This window comes from Urtica dioica, chromosome 12, assembly GCF_054948205.1.
Source record: "Urtica dioica subsp. dioica isolate 48M chromosome 12, U.dioica_male_clone48M_v1_H2, whole genome shotgun sequence".
Classification (NCBI taxonomy): Eukaryota; Viridiplantae; Streptophyta; class Magnoliopsida; order Rosales; family Urticaceae; genus Urtica; species Urtica dioica.
The window spans coordinates 10092657-10110934 of record NC_142767.1 but is presented as its reverse complement, the minus strand read 5'-3'; the positions used below and the strand labels follow the sequence as shown (position 1 = coordinate 10110934).

General features: G+C 39.2%; 1 protein-coding gene across 1 annotated transcript; it reads left to right on the top strand.

The window, feature by feature from the left end:
• The first annotated feature begins 204 nt into the window (after positions 1 to 204).
• On the top strand, positions 205 to 1775 carry LOC149379019 (uncharacterized). The gene is made up of 3 exons (XM_089603930.1): positions 205 to 658; positions 1149 to 1580; positions 1662 to 1775. Exons 1-3 carry the CDS (start codon positions 314 to 316, stop codon positions 1773 to 1775), a joined length of 891 nt encoding a protein of 296 aa, XP_089460056.1. The 5' UTR covers positions 205 to 313.
• The last annotated feature ends 16503 nt before the right edge of the window (positions 1776 to 18278 follow it).

Sequence of the window (18278 nt, the reverse complement as noted above, 5' to 3'; positions counted from 1 at the left end):
TATAGACTCTAATAACTCCCTATTTCCTGTTGCATATGCTGTTGTTGAGAAAGAAAACACACAGACTTGGACTTGGTTTATGCAACTACTCAAAGAAGATCTCGGTATTGAGAACACACATGGTTTCACAATGGTGACTGACAGACAGAAGGGTTTAGAGAAGGCATTGTCTGAGATATTTCCAGGGTCATAACATAGGTTCTGTGTACGCCACCTTCACTCTAATTTCAAGAAGGATCACCCGAGATTGCAATTGAAGCAACTGTTATGGGCGTGTGCACGAGCAACCACTGAAGTTGAATTCAAACTTCGTATGAGTGAGTTAAAAGACGAAAATGAAAAGGCTTATGAGTGGCTTCAGAATAAGCACCCTTCACAGTGGTCCAAGTCTTATTTCAGAGTGCACTCGAAATGTGACATGCTCATCAACAATGTGTGTGAGGTGTTCAACGCTGTGATATTACCTGCAAGGGATAAGCCAATAATCACCATGCTTGAGAGGATAAGGTATTGGCTTATGTGTAGGTTTGCTAAGAAAAGAGTTCAAAGTGACAAGTGGGTGCACGGAGTGGGAAATCGGATTGTGGGTATAATAGAAGGACACAAGAAGATTGCACGGTATTGTCTGCCAACTTCAGCAGGGAATGGCAAGTTTCAGGTACATTTAAATAAGTTTGAATTTCTAAGTTTAAATAAGTTTGAATAAGTTTGAATTTCTAAGTTTAAATAAGTTTGAATTTCTAAGTTTATAGGGTACAAAAAACTGTTACAAATTTATATTGTTTTTTTATCATATCATTATTATTATTACAAATTTATAAGTTTGAAAATTTGCTTTAGACCTCCGAATATGCTCTTAGAGGTGAATTAGAACCTGAAAAATAAGATCATGCATGTTTTCTTTAGCTGAAATGGTTATTCTTTTTAGTGAGGTGTAATGACATGAAAAATTAAATTGCTTTCAATGGGGTGCAACAAAGACCAAATATATTGTCAAAGAATTTACAGACATGAAGTCAGATCATCAAAAAACAGTCATTTCATATGTAGGATTAATATCAAATATCATAGAATGGAACAATTATGAAATCAATGGTTATGAACTGGTACATTTAAATAAGTTTGAATTTCTAAGTTTAAATGTGCAGGTTATGTGTCGAGGGGTTGAGAGTTTTGCTGTGGATTTACAAGCAAAGGCCTGTACATGCCGCCTCTTTCAGCTTACTGGAATCCCTTGTCCACATGCGCTGGTTTGTATTTGGTGCTCAGGTTTAAAGCATTATGACTTTATTGACGACTGCTATAAGAAAGAGGCCTATGAAACTGCCTATTCTGGAATGATTGAACCCATGACAAGTCCGGATAAGTGGCCAGACACGGGTTTGAATCCAATATGGCCTCCTATACAGCAAAGCTTACCTGGACGTCCTAAGAAGAAGAGGAACAGAAGCAGCGATGAAATCCCACCTGGACCTAGTACTTCTACCAAACAAACTAGAAAAGGTCAATTGAATCATTGTAGCTATTGTAAACAAGTTGGCCACAGTAAGAGATCTTGTCAAAATCCAGCTGTTGAAGGGGTAAGTGCATTACTGCTTAAGGTTTGAATTGAATCTCTGTGCATTGAACAGGTTTGAATTGATTATGTTACACTGCTTCAGGTATCGGCTCCCAAAAAGAAAGGAAGGCCACCAAAATCCAATCCAACACCGGAAACAATTAAGAGAATTGAAAGGAGGAAGAAACAGGAAGCAAGAGAAGCTTTTGCATTTTAGTGCTTTGAAGATGTTATTTAAGTCTATGTTTTGCCACAGTTTTTATGCTCAAGTATTTTGCCACAGTTTTTATGCTCAAGTATTTTGCCACACTTTTTATGCTCAAATTATGTGTTGGAATCGATCTAGGGTTTGAGAAAATAATTAACGCTTCGGTAAGCGGCGGAATTTTAAAAATTTTCTTTTACAAGTAAAACAGTTTTTACTAACCTAGACAAGTGCAAGTACATGTAATTAAAAACCAATATGAGCTAGAAGTTTACTAACCTTTCTTGAAGCTTGAACTTTGAAGAAGCTTGTGGAAAGTTTGCAACGCTCGTCTCCCCTCGCAGCATGTCTCTCTTTCTTTCCTCGGCACCTCGAGCAACCACGAAAGTTTCTATCACTAAATCACTCGAAAAGAAGGAATCCGTGAGTGGGCACTTTTAAACACTACGACTTAAGAACGAGTCTCGAAGTCGCAGAGGTAAACACTAGGTCGAGTGAGGACCTAGGTGCCAAGACAAGAAAAATCGAAAATAAACTTAGAGAGAGAGAGAAGAGGGGCGGCAACCACAAGTTCTAGAGAGAGAAGCTCTCAATCTCTAACTTATGTGGAATGAGAAAAATGAGAAGAATGAGGCTCCTATTTATAGGAGAGCTCTCACCTTCAATAAGGTAGTTTCCTCTTCTATAAAATATCACATATTCATGAGCCAATTTCCTCTTTTCCTCTATGATGCACTCGGCCAAGGTAGGCTTCATTAAGCCTTGGATTTGTTTCCTTTTTTGTTCCTTGCCTTGCTTCTTTCTCAACTTGGGCGCCTACCTCTTGTTTCCCTTAGAGGAAATTTGTTTCCTCTTTTTCTTTTGGCAAGTATCTTCATACATTTATGCACAAAATATTCTCTCTATCTCTTGGGTATGTTGGGCGCCTATAGCCTTCTAGAAAAGGCTTCTAGAAGCTTTTCCATTTGTTCATGACAACATGAAAAAGGCCCAATAAGAATTTTCAATAAAATTCCTATGAAATGAAATTAATTCACAAGGCCCAATGATCAAGTCATGGCCGAGTGAAACATGTCATAAAATGACCTTGTCAAAAATTTATTGACATTCATTTCATCATATGTCTCAAAAGACAAAAATACCCTTTTGACTATTTTCGTTCTTGTTTTGACTTAGCTTCCAGTTTAACTATTCCTATCGATGTGATTCGTGACAGTGAACTCATGGACCCAAATGAACAAAGCTTGAGCTAAACACTTGGACTCAAAAGTTCACAAACCTTTTCCAAGTTTAGCTTAATGCCAACTGACTCCACTAAAGAGCTGACACTGAAAATCTCTCGGTTCAAATGAATTTATTTTCTACTCAAGAATTCGACTTAATTACGATGAGCGGATCCACTGAATATTATCTATGTTTACCCTTCATGAATGTCATCAACTAGTCGGGATTTACTAAATTACCATTTTACCCTTCTAGCTGTTATTTCCTCAACTCCTTTGTCGCTTGTGAATAAGTTAGAAACAATGTATTGACGAGGAGCTAACAAGTCACATTGTTTCATCCAAAAGAGTCAGGACTCAATTTGGACACTGGCCAGTTCATTTATTCACACTCCAAGGAACAAAGCATGAGGTGACATACATTGCATTTCAGCAATCTTGTACATGAATTCCATATCTATGAGAACTTCACAAAGTTACTCATGACAGACTCACAACTTAGTACCTCACCAATAGGCCTTGTTCGGAATCACATAGTGAGTCCGAACTTTGACTTTCTCAAATGAGAATACTAAGGTGTGAAATGGCATGTCTCATTTCAGGATTAAGGTAAGCATGATGCAATTCATACATAGTGACTTCGAGACATAAGAGGTTAAATGGTTTGTTCTTATATTGTCTCTAGAAGTGCACTGGTCAATTCAGTATCTTCGGAAGATACCTAGAAGAACTATAGAGTCTCCAACTCTCAATGCCTCATAACCAGACATCATAGATTCTTCTAACAATCATACTGAGGTCAATAGTCCTTTAACCCTTAGATTGCGAATATAACGTTTTAAGCAAACTACGAAGAGTTTGTTCATGCAAATCTACATTTGTCTCTTCGTAAGTTGTTAAGTTTGTTTATGGACTAAAAGACTAAGGTTTTATCATAAAGCTTCAAACAAAGAAAGAATGAATGAACGTTTCAACTTTATTAATGAATAGATAGGCAATTACAAGCAAGAGTCTTCATGAGACTTTATTGTTGGAATCGATCTAGGGTTTGAGAAAATAATTAACGCTTCGGTAAGCGGCGGAATTTTAAAAATTTTCTTTTACAAGTAAAACAGTTTTTACTAACCTAGACAAGTGCAAGTACATGTAATTAAAAACCAATATGAGCTAGAAGTTTACTAACCTTTCTTGAAGCTTGAACTTTGAAGAAGCTTGTGGAAAGTTTGCAACGCTCGTCTCCCCTCGCAGCACGTCTCTCTTTCTTTCCTCGGCACCTCGAGCAACCACGAAAGTTTCTATCACTAAATCACTCGAAAAGAAGGAATCAGTGAGTGGGCACTTTTAAACACTACGACTTAAGAACGAGTCTCGAAGTCGCAGAGCTAAACACTAGGTCGAGTGAGGACCTAGGTGCCAAGACAAGAAAAATCGAAAATAAACTTAGAGAGAGAGAGAAGAGGGGCGGCAACCACAAGTTCTAGAGAGAGAAGCTCTCAATCTCTAACTTATGTGGAATGAATGGAATGAAGGGAATGAGGCCTCTATTTATAGGGGAGGTTTTACCTTCAATAAGGTAGTTTCCTCTTTCATTGAATATCACATATTCATGAGCAAATATTGCTCTCCTTCCCTTAGAGTAACTCGGCCAAATAGGCTTCTAGAAGCCCTTGGATTTGTTTCCTTTTTTGTTCCATTCCTTGCTTGTTTCTTGTGTTGGGCGCCTACCTCTTATTTCCCTTAGAGGAAATTTGTTTCCTCTTTTTCTTTTGGCAAGTATCTTCATACATTTATGCACAAAATATTCTCTCTTGTCTCTTGGGTATTTGGGCGCCTATAACTTATCTAGAAAGGCCTTCTAGAAGCTTTTCCACTTGTTCATGACAACATGAAAAAAGCCCATTAAGAATTTTCAATAAAATTCTTATGAAATGAAATTAATTCACGAGGCCCAATAATCAAGTTATGGCCGAGTGACATTAAGTCATCAAATGAACTTGTCAAAAAATTTATTGACATTCATTTCATCATATGTCTCAAAAGACAAAAATACCCTTTTGACAATTTTCGTTCTTGTTTTGACTTAGCTTCCAGTTTAACTATTCCTATCGAAGTGGATTTCCTGGAATCCTTATCCGCTTGAAAATCGGAGTCGGTATATCCCGTCATAGTCAGGTCAGTACCTGAGTATGTAAGCATCAAGTTCCTAGTTCTTCGAAGATACTTAAGAACATGCTTAACAGCAATCCAGTGCTCGGGTCCAGGGTTGGATTGGAAACGGCTAACTACGCCAACGGCGAAACATATATCAGGTCTAGTGCAAAGCATAGCATACATGAGGCTTCCTACGGCAGAGGCGTAAGGAATCTTCCTCATGTCTTCAATCTCTTGTGCAGTCTTGGGAGACTGGTCTTTAGAGAGTGAAACTCCATGCCTAAAGGGTGTTTGACCCCTCTTGCAGTCTTGCATCGAGAAGCGATCCATCACCTCATCAATATAAGATGCTTGAGAGAGCGACAAGGTCCGGTTTTTCCTATCTCGAAAGATTTGGATCCCCAGAATGTACGCGGCTTCTCCTAGATCCTTCATATCGAATTGCTTTGCCAGCCAGACCTTAACCTCAGATAACTTACCCACGTCATTACCAATGAGTAGTAAGTATATCATCGACATATAGTACCAGAAACACAACTTTGCCTTCGTGTATTAACTTGTAAACACAAGGCTCATCTATTGACTGTTCAAAGCCGAAGCTTTTTACAGTTTCATCGAATCTAATATTCCATGACCTAGATGCTTGCTTTAGTCCATAAATGGGTTTAAGCAACTCACAAACCTTGGTCTCTTGACCTTTATCCACGAAACCGTCTGGTTGAGCCATGTAAATGCGCTCGTCAAGATTGCCATTCAGAAAGGCTGTCTTGACATCCATTTGCCAGATCTCATAGTCGAGAGCTGCAGCTATGGATAGGAGTATGCGGATGGATTTAAGCATCACGACTGGCGAGAAGGTTTCTTCATAGTCAATCCCTTCTTGTTGGGTATAACCCTTCGCCACAAGTCGTGCTTTGAACGTCTCGACGTTCCCATCAGGACCCATTTTCTTCTTGTATATCCACTTACACCCTACGGGTTTAATCCCTTCAGGAAGGTCTACAAGTTTCCAGACTTTGTTGACATACATCGAGTGCATTTCAACTTTCATGGCGTCAAGCCAAAGGTTTGATTCAGAACAAGCCATCGCTTGGCTATAGGAAACAGGGTCATCCATGTCGGAGACGGCTACAAGAGAGTCTCCATAAGACATGTACCTGTCAGGCTTTTGAGTAGCCCTCCCACTACGTCTAAGTACTACTTGATGAGATTCTGATGAGTTAGGTTGTGTTTCAGTTGGGGTAAGAATAGTTCTTACAGATGAGGTAGAAGCTTCCTCACCCAACTTTTCTTCAAGCACAATTTTGCTTCTAGGTTTCGCATCCTTCATGAAGTCCTCCTCGAGGAAACGAGCATTCGTGCTAACGAAAGTCTTATCGTCCTCGGGACTATAGAAAGTAGAACCTTTGGTTTCCTTCGGATATCCTACAAACAGGCACAATTCTGACCTACTAGCCAACTTGCTAGTCTTTTGCCTCAGCACGTGTGCAGGGCAACCCCAAATTCGGATGCGGCCAAGATTCACTTTACGGCTAGTCCATCGTTCATAAGGAGTACCAGGAACCGTTTTAGACGGAACTTGGTTCAGAATGTAGGCGGCTGTTTCGAGGGCATATCCCCAAAAGGAAAGCGGGAGTGATGAGTAACTCATCATTGATCTAACCATCTCCATAAGAGTTCGGTTTCTTCTCTCTGACACTCCGTTTTGTTGAGGTGTGCCAGGTGCGGTAAGCTGAGAAGCGATACCTTCTTCTTTAAGAAAGTCATCGAACTCTCCAGACATATACTCACCACCTCGATCAGATCGAAGGGTTTTGATCACTTTGCCAGTTTGCTTTTCCACTAAAGCCCTAAAGACCTTAAATACGTTAAAGGTCTCGGATTTGTGTTTGAGCAAATAGGCAAACCCATATCGTGAGTAATCATCAGTGAAGGTAACGAAGTATTCGTATCCTCCGCGTGCCTGCTGGCTGAGCGGACCACATACATCAGAATGTATTAGTTCCAGCAACTCAGTGGCTCTTCGACCCTTATCGGAGAAAGGTCGCTTAGTCATTTTTCCTTCTATGCAGGATTCACAAGTAGGTAGTGAACCTATTGCAGAGGCTTGGAGTGGACCATCCCTCACAAGTCTCTTAATCCTATCTAGACTGATATGACCAAGTCTTAAGTGCCAGAGGTATGTTGATTTTGTTAGATCGGAGGATTTAGAAAGTTTGATCCTCTTTGGCTCCCTAATTAGATCGTTATCTATTTCGGTGTCTAAAAGAGAAGGTTGAGTGGGATAGATGTAGAAAAGAGCATTCTTCATACATGCATCAGTGACAAAAGAATTATCAGGAAACGAAATACGAATTCCATTCTTAATGAACTTTAAACAATAATCTTGCTCACGAAGACGAGCAACGGATATTAAGTTCTTCCCAATGGTAGGAACAAAATAAACATTATTGAAGTTTAAAGTGCGGTCTTCAAAAGACAGCGTCACGGATCCCACAGCCTTTGCAGACACCAGGCTCCCATCACCCCATTTGAAACAGAACGCGCCTTCCTCTAAGCTTTTGGTTTTCTTGAAACCATTCAAGGAACAACAAATATGGTTAGTAGCAGCGGAGTCAAGAATCCACGTTGATACATTATCAGCTACTAAGCATGCTTCGGTAACTAGTACAATACTATGTTCCTTTGCTTTGAGATAGGCAGGACAGTTCTTTTTATCGGCTTTGTAAGGTCTGTTCTTAGTTCCAGAGGCGGAGGCTTTTTGCTCAGTAGCATGTGCCTCTCCTTGATTCCTCTTTCTCTTAGTGAGACCTACAGCAGTGTGAAGTTCCTCCATAAGCTTGGTAACAGTGTACTCTAGCTTGTTAATGGAGTATTTCATCTTGGAGGTATCAAGAGATGCGGGGAGAGTTTCTAAGATCATATCTATGACATTCTTCCCATCAATCTCAGATCCTAGGATTTCCATTTTACTCAGATGACTAATGATCAATATCATAAAGTCTCCAACAGGAGTCCTACCCTTCATGCGACAGTTCATAAACTGTCGGACTGCTTTTTGCCTTGCTTGACGCCTTTGCCCTTCAAACATCTCATGGAGATTGTTGAGCATGTCGGCGGTAGTCTCGATGTCACGATGTTGTTGTTGCAACATATTGTTCATTGATGCCAAGATACAGCACCTCACAATCTCATCGGAGCAGAGCCAGGCCGCCAAGGCGTCTTTGTCCTCTTGAGTTGAATCATTATTCGTCAGAGGAGGACACGGAGTGGTGAGTACCCATTTGTGCTTGGTAAGGATAATGTCGAGGTTATGTTTCGAATCTACGTAGTTTTCGTTTTCGAGTTTGATCGAGGAAAGAAAGATAGAGAGATGGTTGAGAGACATATTGCCTATATTAGTTGAAACAAGTTTATGATTAGTCTTTGGTTTAGGATTTAAGTTTTATTAAGACTTTTGTAAAATCCAAAGGTGTTATAAACCAAACGATAATTTACTCCCTCAAGAGAAGGCCGCAAAAAATTTCCATTTATAAGTAAATGACACATCATTAATGCTAAGCCAAGACGTCAATACATCTATTTTGACTAGCCACCTTTTAAATTGGTTTGATCACTCACATCCTTTCGCAGAGCCTCAAGGGAGGATTACTAGGGATTTGAGCCTAAGCGTGCAACCAACCACTTAGTCCAAAAGATCAGCTTTGAAAAACAATCCCCCAAGGGGAGGCCTTGCCATCATTGCATCACTCTCGGACGTAGCTCATTGAGCAATGATCGAAGCAATAACGCCTTGGAGTACTCACATTTAAGTGAGGGTCGCAAGAGCGGCTCTTAGTCCCACGTTATTGCATCTTTCATTAGTGTTGGGGATCGTGGGTTACAAACAACGAATATAACCCTCCCACTTAGTTTTTGGAGTTGGTTCATCGACTCTTTTAAGTTCGGAAACAAATTTCCTAGTTAGAGAGCGACTGAGCGGACAACTAGAAGAGAATCCTAGATCGACATGTTCAGAGCAGTATTAGTGCATAAAGGCACAAGGTACATACTCGATCTTTTCCTATTTTCTATTTCGGGAAAGTGCATGAGGGAAGTGTGAACTTCAACTCACTCGAACACTTGAAAGTTTGAGATTACACATCTTTTTATTTTTCGGCTTGTCTACAAGGAGACCTCCCACTCAAATTTTCAAGAGCATATAGATTTTGAACATATGTGATATAGATATAGTTTTGAAAACATTTTGAAAATTTATTTGATTTGGATGACAAAATATTTTTCAAGTTTGAAAGTGAAAACGGTTTTTCAAAATTCAAACTAGTTTTGTAAAAATTCAATTTCAATTAAACTTTCAAAAATCAAAACATTTTAATCTTACATATCATGTTTATAATCATATGAAAAACATTTTTGCTCAAGAAAATTTTCTCATTAGAGTTCTATAACTCATGGTAGTGGGGTTTGAAAATCCGGATTTCTAAAAAACTGGAGTTTCAGACAGCCGCGCACCTTGGAGTAAAATCGCCATATCTGGCGGCTCCGATGTCCTTTTGAGCCGAAACCGGTGGCATTGGACAGAGGACAGACAGAGCTTTAATTTGATTCAAGAATCATTAAATTTAGATTTCTGAGCAGAGAGTTATGCCACTTTTAATGCGGGTTTACTCCAGCTCGAAGAAAAAGAAATAAATTAAAGCTTGGTCCTTTTTAAGTGCGAAAAAGAATCGAGTGTAACGGAACGTTTTAAGATGTTGTTTAAAGCTTTTATTTGTGTTTTATTAGCAGGGTAATAACATAGAATAAAATAAATAACAACAAGCATAAAACGATTCAAGTAAAAAAACGAAACTAGCAAGACAATATAACTAGTCACAAAATTTTACTCGAAATTTCTCAAACCTTTAAAACACGTTTTTTAATATAAAAAATTAAAAACTTTTAGAACTGATTCTAATGTGTTTTAAAAAAATCCCAAACTCATAGAAAATCAACATGCTTTTTAATTTAAAGACATGAGCAATAAATTAAAAAAAAAAATCTAAGATAACAATTCTAACTTGTCACAAAATTAGTAAACTTTCGAAAACGATTTTCAAGCTCATAATTTTAAAAACATGTACATGCTAATCTTTGACCATAGCTCTGATACCATTTGTTGGAATCGATCTAGGGTTTGAGAAAATAATTAACGCTTCGGTAAGCGGCGGAATTTTAAAAATTTTCTTTTACAAGTAAAACAGTTTTTACTAACCTAGACAAGTGCAAGTACATGTAATTAAAAACCAATATGAGCTAGACGTTTACTAACCTTTCTTGAAGCTTGAACTTTGAAGAAGCTTGTGGAAAGTTTGCAACGCTCGTCTCCCCTCGCAGCACGTCTCTCTTTCTTTCCTCGACACCTCGAGCAACCACGAAAGTTTCTATCACTAAATCACTCGAAAAGAAGGAATCAGTGAGTGGGCACTTTTAAACACTACGACTTAAGAACGAGTCTCGAAGTCGCAGAGCTAAACACTAGGTCGAGTGAGGAACTAGGTGCCAAGACAAGAAAAATCGAAAATAAACTTAGAGAGAGAGAGAGAAGAGGGGCGGCAACCACAAGTTCTAGAGAGAGAAGCTCTCAATCTCTAACTTATGTGGAATGAGAAAAATGAGAAGAATGAGGCTCCTATTTATAGGAGAGGTCTTACCTTCAATAAGGTAGTTTCCTCTTCTATAGAATATCACATATTCATGAGCCAAATTCCTCTTTTCCTCTATGATGCACTCGGCCAAGGTGGGCTTCATTAAGCCTTGGATTTGTTTCCTTTTTTGTTCCTTGCCTTGCTTCTTACTTGTGTTGGGCGCCTACCTCTTATTTCCCTTAGAGGAAATTTGTTTCCTCTTTTTCTTTTGGCAAGTATCTTCATACATTTATGCACAAAATATTCTCTCTTGTCTCTTGGGTATTTGGGCGCCTATAACTTATCTAGAAAGGCCTTCTAGAAGCTTTTCCACTTGTTCATGACAACATGAAAAAAGCCCATTAAGAATTTTCAATAAAATTCTTATGAAATGAAATTAATTCACGAGGCCCAATAATCAAGTTATGGCCGAGTGACATTAAGTCATCAAATGAACTTGTCAAAAAATTTATTGACATTCATTTCATCATATGTCTCAAAAGACAAAAATACCCTTTTGACAATTTTCGTTCTTGTTTTGACTTAGCTTCCAGTTTAACTATTCCTATCGATGTGATTCGTGACAGTGACCTCATGGACCCAAATGAACAAAGCTTGAGCTAAACACTTGGACTCAAAAGTTCACAAACCTTTTCCAAGTTTAGCTTAGTGCCAACTGACTCCACTAAAGAGCTGACACTGAAAATCTCTCGGTTCAAATGAATTTATTTTCTACTCAAGAATTCGACCTAATTATGATGAGCGGATCCACTGAATATTATCTATGTTTACCCTTCATGAATGTCATCAGCTAGTCGGGATTTACTAAATTACCATTTTACCCTTCTAGCTGTTATTTCCTCAACTCCTTTGTCGCTTGTGAATAAGTTAGAAACAATGTATTGACGAGGAGCTAACAAGTCACATTGTTTCATCCAAAAGAGTCAAGACTCAATTTTGACACTGGCCAGTTCATTTATTCACACTCCAAGGAACAAAGCATGAGGTGACATACATTGCATTTCAGCAATCTTGTACATGAATTCCATATCTATGAGAACTTCACAAAGTTACTCATGACAGACTCACAACTTAGTACTTCACCAATAGGCCTTGTTCGGAATCACATAGTGAGTCCGAACTTTGACTTTCTCAAATGAGAATACTAAGGTGTGAAATGGCATGTCTCATTTCAGGATTAAGGTAAGCATGATGCAATTCATACATAGTGACTTCGAGACATAAGAGGTTAAATGGTTTGTTCTTATATTGTCTCTAGAAGTGCACTGGTCAATTCAGTACCTTCGGAAGATACCTAGAAGAACTATAGAGTCCCCAACTCTCAATGCCTCATAACCAGATATCATAGATTCTTCTAACAATCATACTGAGGTCAATAGTCCTTTGACCCTAAGATTGAGAATATATCGTTTTAAGCAAACTACGAAGAGTTTGTTCATGCAAATCTACATTTGTCTCTTCGTAAGTTGTTTAGTTTGTTTATGGACTAAAAGACTAATGTTTTATCATAAAGCTTCAAACAAAGAAAGAATGAATGAACGTTTCAACTTTATTAATGAATGAATAGGCAATTACAAGCAAGAGTCTTCGTAAGACTATATGATATCAAATGTACATAAATAGACACTACTACTCTTCTTGTGGGCACCATTGACAACATTTATTACATCAAATGTACAAAATAAAGACTACAACTCTTCTTGTGGGCACCATTGACAACAAACTCCCACTTGACTCAAAGAAGGTGTGTGTAGTCCTTCATGCCTAATCCCTCACGATGTTTGTCGAAGACCTTGTTCGCTAGGGCCTTGGTGAATGGATCTGCGTGGTTGTCCACCGTTGAGATCTTCTTCACTTCCACGTCTCCGCGCTGCACGATCTCTCGAATCAAATGGTATTTCCTCTCAATATGCTTAGAGCGCTTATGGCTTCTAGGTTCCTTTGAGTTAGCGACAGCCCCACTATTATCACAATAAAGGGTCATGGGCTCGTCGACGTTTGGAACAATTTCCAAATACTTAAGGAACTTTCTAAGCCATACAGCCTCTTTGGATGCTTCACAAGCAGCCACATATTCTGCTTCCATTGTGGAGTCAGCAATGCAAGATTGCTTAATACTTCTCCACACAACAGCTCCACCATTAAGGATGAACACAGATCCCGAAGTGGATTTCCTGGAATCCTTATCCGCTTGAAAATCGGAGTCGGTATATCCCGTCATAGTCAGGTCAGTACCTGAGTATGTAAGCATCAAGTTCCTAGTTCTTCGAAGATACTTAAGAACATGCTTAACAGCAATCCAGTGCTCGGGTCCAGGGTTGGATTGGAAACGGCTAACTACGCCAACGGCGAAACATATATCAGGTCTAGTGCAAAGCATAGCATACATGAGGCTTCCTACGGCAGAGGCGTAAGGAATCTTCCTCATGTCTTCAATCTCTTGTGCATTCTTGGGAGACTGGTCATTAGAGAGTGAAACTCCATGCCTAAAGGGTGTTTGACCCCTCTTGCAGTCTTGCATCGAGAAGCGATCCATCACCTCATCAATATAAGATGCTTGAGAGAGCGACAAGGTCCGGTTTTTCCTATCTCGAAAGATTTGGATCCCCAGAATGTACGCGGGTTCTCCTAGATCCTTCATATCGAATTGCTTTGCCAGCCAGTCCTTAACCTCAGATAACTTACCCACGTCATTACCAATGAGTAGTATATCATCGACATATAGTACCAGAAACACAACTTTACCTTCGTGTATTAACTTGTAAACACAAGGCTCATCTATTGACTGTTCAAAGCCGAAGCTCTTTACAGTTTCATCGAATCTAATATTCCATGACCTAGATGCTTGCTTTAGTCCATAAATGGGTTTAAGCAACTCACAAACCTTGGTCTCTTGACCTTTATCCACGAAACCGTCTGGTTGAGCCATGTAAATGCGCTCGTCAAGATTGCCATTCAGAAAGGCTGTCTTGACATCCATTTGCCAGATCTCATAGTCGAGAGCTGCAGCTATGGATAGGAGTATGCGGATGGATTTAAGCATTGCGACTGGCGAGAAGGTTTCTTCATAGTCAATCCCTTCTTGTTGGGTATAACCCTTCGCCACAAGTCGTGCTTTGAACGTCTCGACGTTCCCATCAGGACCCATTTTCTTCTTGTATATCCACTTACACCCTACGGGTTTAATCCCTTCAGGAAGGTCTACAAGTTTCCAGACTTTGTTGACATACATCGAGTGCATTTCAACTTTCATGGCGTCAAGCCAAAGGTTTGATTCAGAACAAGCCATCGCTTGGCTATAGGAAACAGGGTCATCCATGTCGGAGACGGCTACAAGAGAGTCTCCATAAGACATGTACCTGTCAGGCTTTTGAGTAGCCCTCCCACTACGTCTAAGTACTACTTGATGAGATTCTGATGAGTTAGGTTGTGTTTCAGTTGGGGTAAGAATAGTTCTTACAGATGAGGTAGAAGCTTCCTCACCCAACTTTTCTTCAAGCACAATTTTGCTTCTAGGTTTCGCATCCTTCATGAAGTCCTCCTCGAGGAAACGAGCATTCGTGCTAACGAAAGTCTTATCGTCCTCGGGACTATAGAAAGTAGAACCTTTGGTTTCCTTCGGATATCCTACAAACAGGCACAATTCTGACCTACTAGCCAACTTGCTAGTCTTTTGCCTCAGCACGTGTGCAGGGCAACCCCAAATTCGGATGCGGCCAAGATTCACTTTACGGCTAGTCCATCGTTCATAAGGAGTACCAGGAACCGTTTTAGACGGAACTTGGTTCAGAATGTAGGCGGCTGTTTCGAGGGCATATCCCCAAAAGGAAAGCGGGAGTGATGAGTAACTCATCATTGATCTAACCATCTCCATAAGAGTTCGGTTTCTTCTCTCTGACACTCCGTTTTGTTGAGGTGTGCCAGGTGCGGTAAGCTGAGAAGCGATACCTTCTTCTTTAAGAAAGTCATCGAACTCTCCAGACATATACTCACCACCTCGATCAGATCGAAGGGTTTTGATCACTTTGCCAGTTTGTTTTTCCACTAAAGCCCTAAAGACCTTAAATACGTTAAAGGTCTCGGATTTGTGTTTGAGCAAATAGGCAAACCCATATCGTGAGTAATCATCAGTGAAGGTAACGAAGTATTCGTATCCTCCGCGTGCCTGCTGGCTGAGCGGACCACATACATCAGAATGTATTAGTTCCAGCAACTCAGTGGCTCTTCGACCCTTATCGGAGAAAGGTCGCTTAGTCATTTTTCCTTCTATGCAGGATTCACAAGTAGGTAGTGAACCTATTGCAGAGGCTTGGAGTGGACCATCCCTCACAAGTCTCTTAATCCTATCTAGACTGATATGACCAAGTCTTAAGTGCCAGAGGTATGTTGATTTTGTTAGATCGGAGGATTCAGAAAGTTTGATCCTCTTTGGCTCCCTAATTAGATCGTTATCTATTTCGGTGTCTAAAAGAGAAGGTTGAGTGGGATAGATGTAGAAAAGAGCATTCTTCATACATGCATCAGTGACAAAAGAATTATCAGGAAACGAAATACGAATTCCATTCTTAATGAACTTTAAACAATAATCTTGCTCACGAAGACGAGCAACGGATATTAAGTTCTTCCCAATGGTAGGAACAAAATAAACATTATTGAAGTTTAAAGTGCGGTCTTCAAAAGACAGCGTCACGGATCCCACAGCCTTTGCAGACACCAGGCTCCCATCACCCCATTTGAAACAGAACTCGCCTTCCTCTAAGCTTTTGGTTTTCTTGAAACCATTCAAGGAACAACAAATATGGTTAGTAGCAGCGGAGTCAAGAATCCACGTTGATACATTATCAGCTACTAAGCATGCTTCGGTAACTAGTACAATACTATGTTCCTTTGCTTTGAGATAGGCAGGACAGTTCTTTTTATCGGCTTTGTAAGGTCTGTTCTTAGTTCCAGAGGCGGAGGCTTTTTGCTCAGTAGCATGTGCCTCTCCTTGATTCCTCTTTCTCTTAGTGAGACCTACAGCAGTGTGAAGTTCCTCCATAAGCTTGGTAACAGTGTACTCTAGCTTGTTAATGGAGTATTTCATCTTGGAGGTATCAAGAGATGCGGGGAGAGTTTCTAAGATCATATCTATGACATTCTTCCCATCAATCTCAGATCCTAGGATTTCCATTTTACTCAGATGACTAATGATCAATATCATAAAGTCTCCAACAGGAGTCCTACCCTTCATGCGACAGTTCATAAACTGTCGGACTGCTTTTTGCCTTGCTTGACGCCTTTGCCCTTCAAACATCTCATGGAGATTGTTGAGCATGTCGGCGGTAGTCTCGATGTCACGATTTTGTTGTTGCAACATATTGTTCATTGATGCCAAGATACAGCACCTCACAATCTCATCGGAGCAGAGCCAGGCCGCCAAGGCGTCTTTGTCCTCTTGAGTTGAATCATTATTCGTCAGAGGAGGACACGGAGTGGTGAGTACCCATTTGTGCTTGGTAAGGATAATGTCGAGGTTATGTTTCGAATCTACGTAGTTTTCGTTTTCGAGTTTGATCGAGGAAAGAAAGATAGAGAGATGGTTGAGAGACATATTGCCTATATTAGTTGAAACAAGTTTATGATTAGTCTTTGGTTTAGGATTTAAGTTTTATTAAGACTTTTGTAAAATCCAAAGGTGTTATAAACCAAACGATAATTTACTCCCTCAAGAGAAGGCCGCAAAAAATTTCCATTTATAAGTAAATGACACATCATTAATGCTAAGCCAAGACGTCAATACATCTATTTTGACTAGCCACCTTTTAAATTGGTTTGATCACTCACATCCTTTCGCAGAGCCTCAAGGGAGGATTACTAGGGATTTGAGCCTAAGCGTGCAACCAACCACTTAGTCCAAAAGATCAGCTTTGAAAAACAATCCCCCAAGGGGAGGCCTTGCCATCATTGCATCACTCTCGGACGTAGCTCATTGAGCAATGATCGAAGCAATAACGCCTTGGAGTACTCACATTTAAGTGAGGGTCGCAAGAGCGGCTCTTAGTCCCACGTTATTGCATCTTTCATTAGTGTTGGGGATCGTGGGTTACAAACAACGAATATAACCCTCCCACTTAGTTTTTGGAGTTGGTTCATCGACTCTTTTAAGTTCGGAAACAAATTTCCTAGTTAGAGAGCGACTGAGCGGACAACTAGAAGAGAATCCTAGATCGACATGTTCAGAGCAGTATTAGTGCATAAAGGCACAAGGTACATACTCGATCTTTTCCTATTTTCTATTTCGGGAAAGTGCATGAGGGAAGTGTGAACTTCAACTCACTCGAACACTTGAAAGTTTGAGATTACACATCTTTTTATTTTTCGGCTTGTCTACAAGGAGACCTCCCACTCAAATTTTCAAGAGCATATAGATTTTGAACATATGTGATATAGATATAGTTTTGAAAACATTTTGAAAATTTATTTGATTTGGATGACAAAATATTTTTCAAGTTTGAAAGTGAAAACGGTTTTTCAAAATTCAAACTAGTTTTGTAAAAATTCAATTTCAATTAAACTTTCAAAAATCAAAACATTTTAATCTTACACATCATGTTTATAATCATATGAAAAACATTTTTGCTCAAGAAAATTTTCTCATTAGAGTTCTATAACTCATGGTAGTGGGGTTTGAAAATCCGGATTTCTAAAAAACTGGAGTTTCAGACAGCCGCGCACCTTGGAGTAAAATCGCCATATCTGGCGGCTCCGATGTCCTTTTGAGCCGAAACCGGTGGCATTGGACAGAGGACAGACAGAGCTTTAATTTGATTCAAGAATCATTAAATTTAGATTTCTGAGCAGAGAGTTATGCCACTTTTAATGCGGGTTTACTCCAGCTCGAAGAAAAAGAAATAAATTAAAGCTTGGTCCTTTTTAAGTGCGAAAAAGAATCGAGTGTAACGGAACGTTTTAAGATGTTGTTTAAAGCTTTTATTTGTGTTTTATTAGCAGGGTAATAACATAGAATAAAATAAATAACAACAAGCATAAAACGATTCAAGTAAAAAAACGAAACTAGCAAGACAATATAACTAGTCACAAAATTTTACTCGAAATTTCTCAAACCTTTAAAACACGTTTTTTAATATAAAAAATTAAAAACTTTTAGAACTGATTCTAATGTGTTTTAAAAAAATCCCAAACTCATAGAAAATCAACATGCTTTTTAATTTAAAGACATGAGCAATAAATTAAAAAAAAAAATCTAAGATAACAATTCTAACTTGTCACAAAATTAGTAAACTTTCGAAAACGATTTTCAAGCTCATAATTTTAAAAACATGTACATGCATATCTTTGACCATAGCTCTGATACCATTTGTTGGAATCGATCTAGGGTTTGAGAAAATAATTAACGCTTCGGTAAGCGGCAGAATTTTAAAAATTTTCTTTTACAAGTAAAACAATTTTTACTA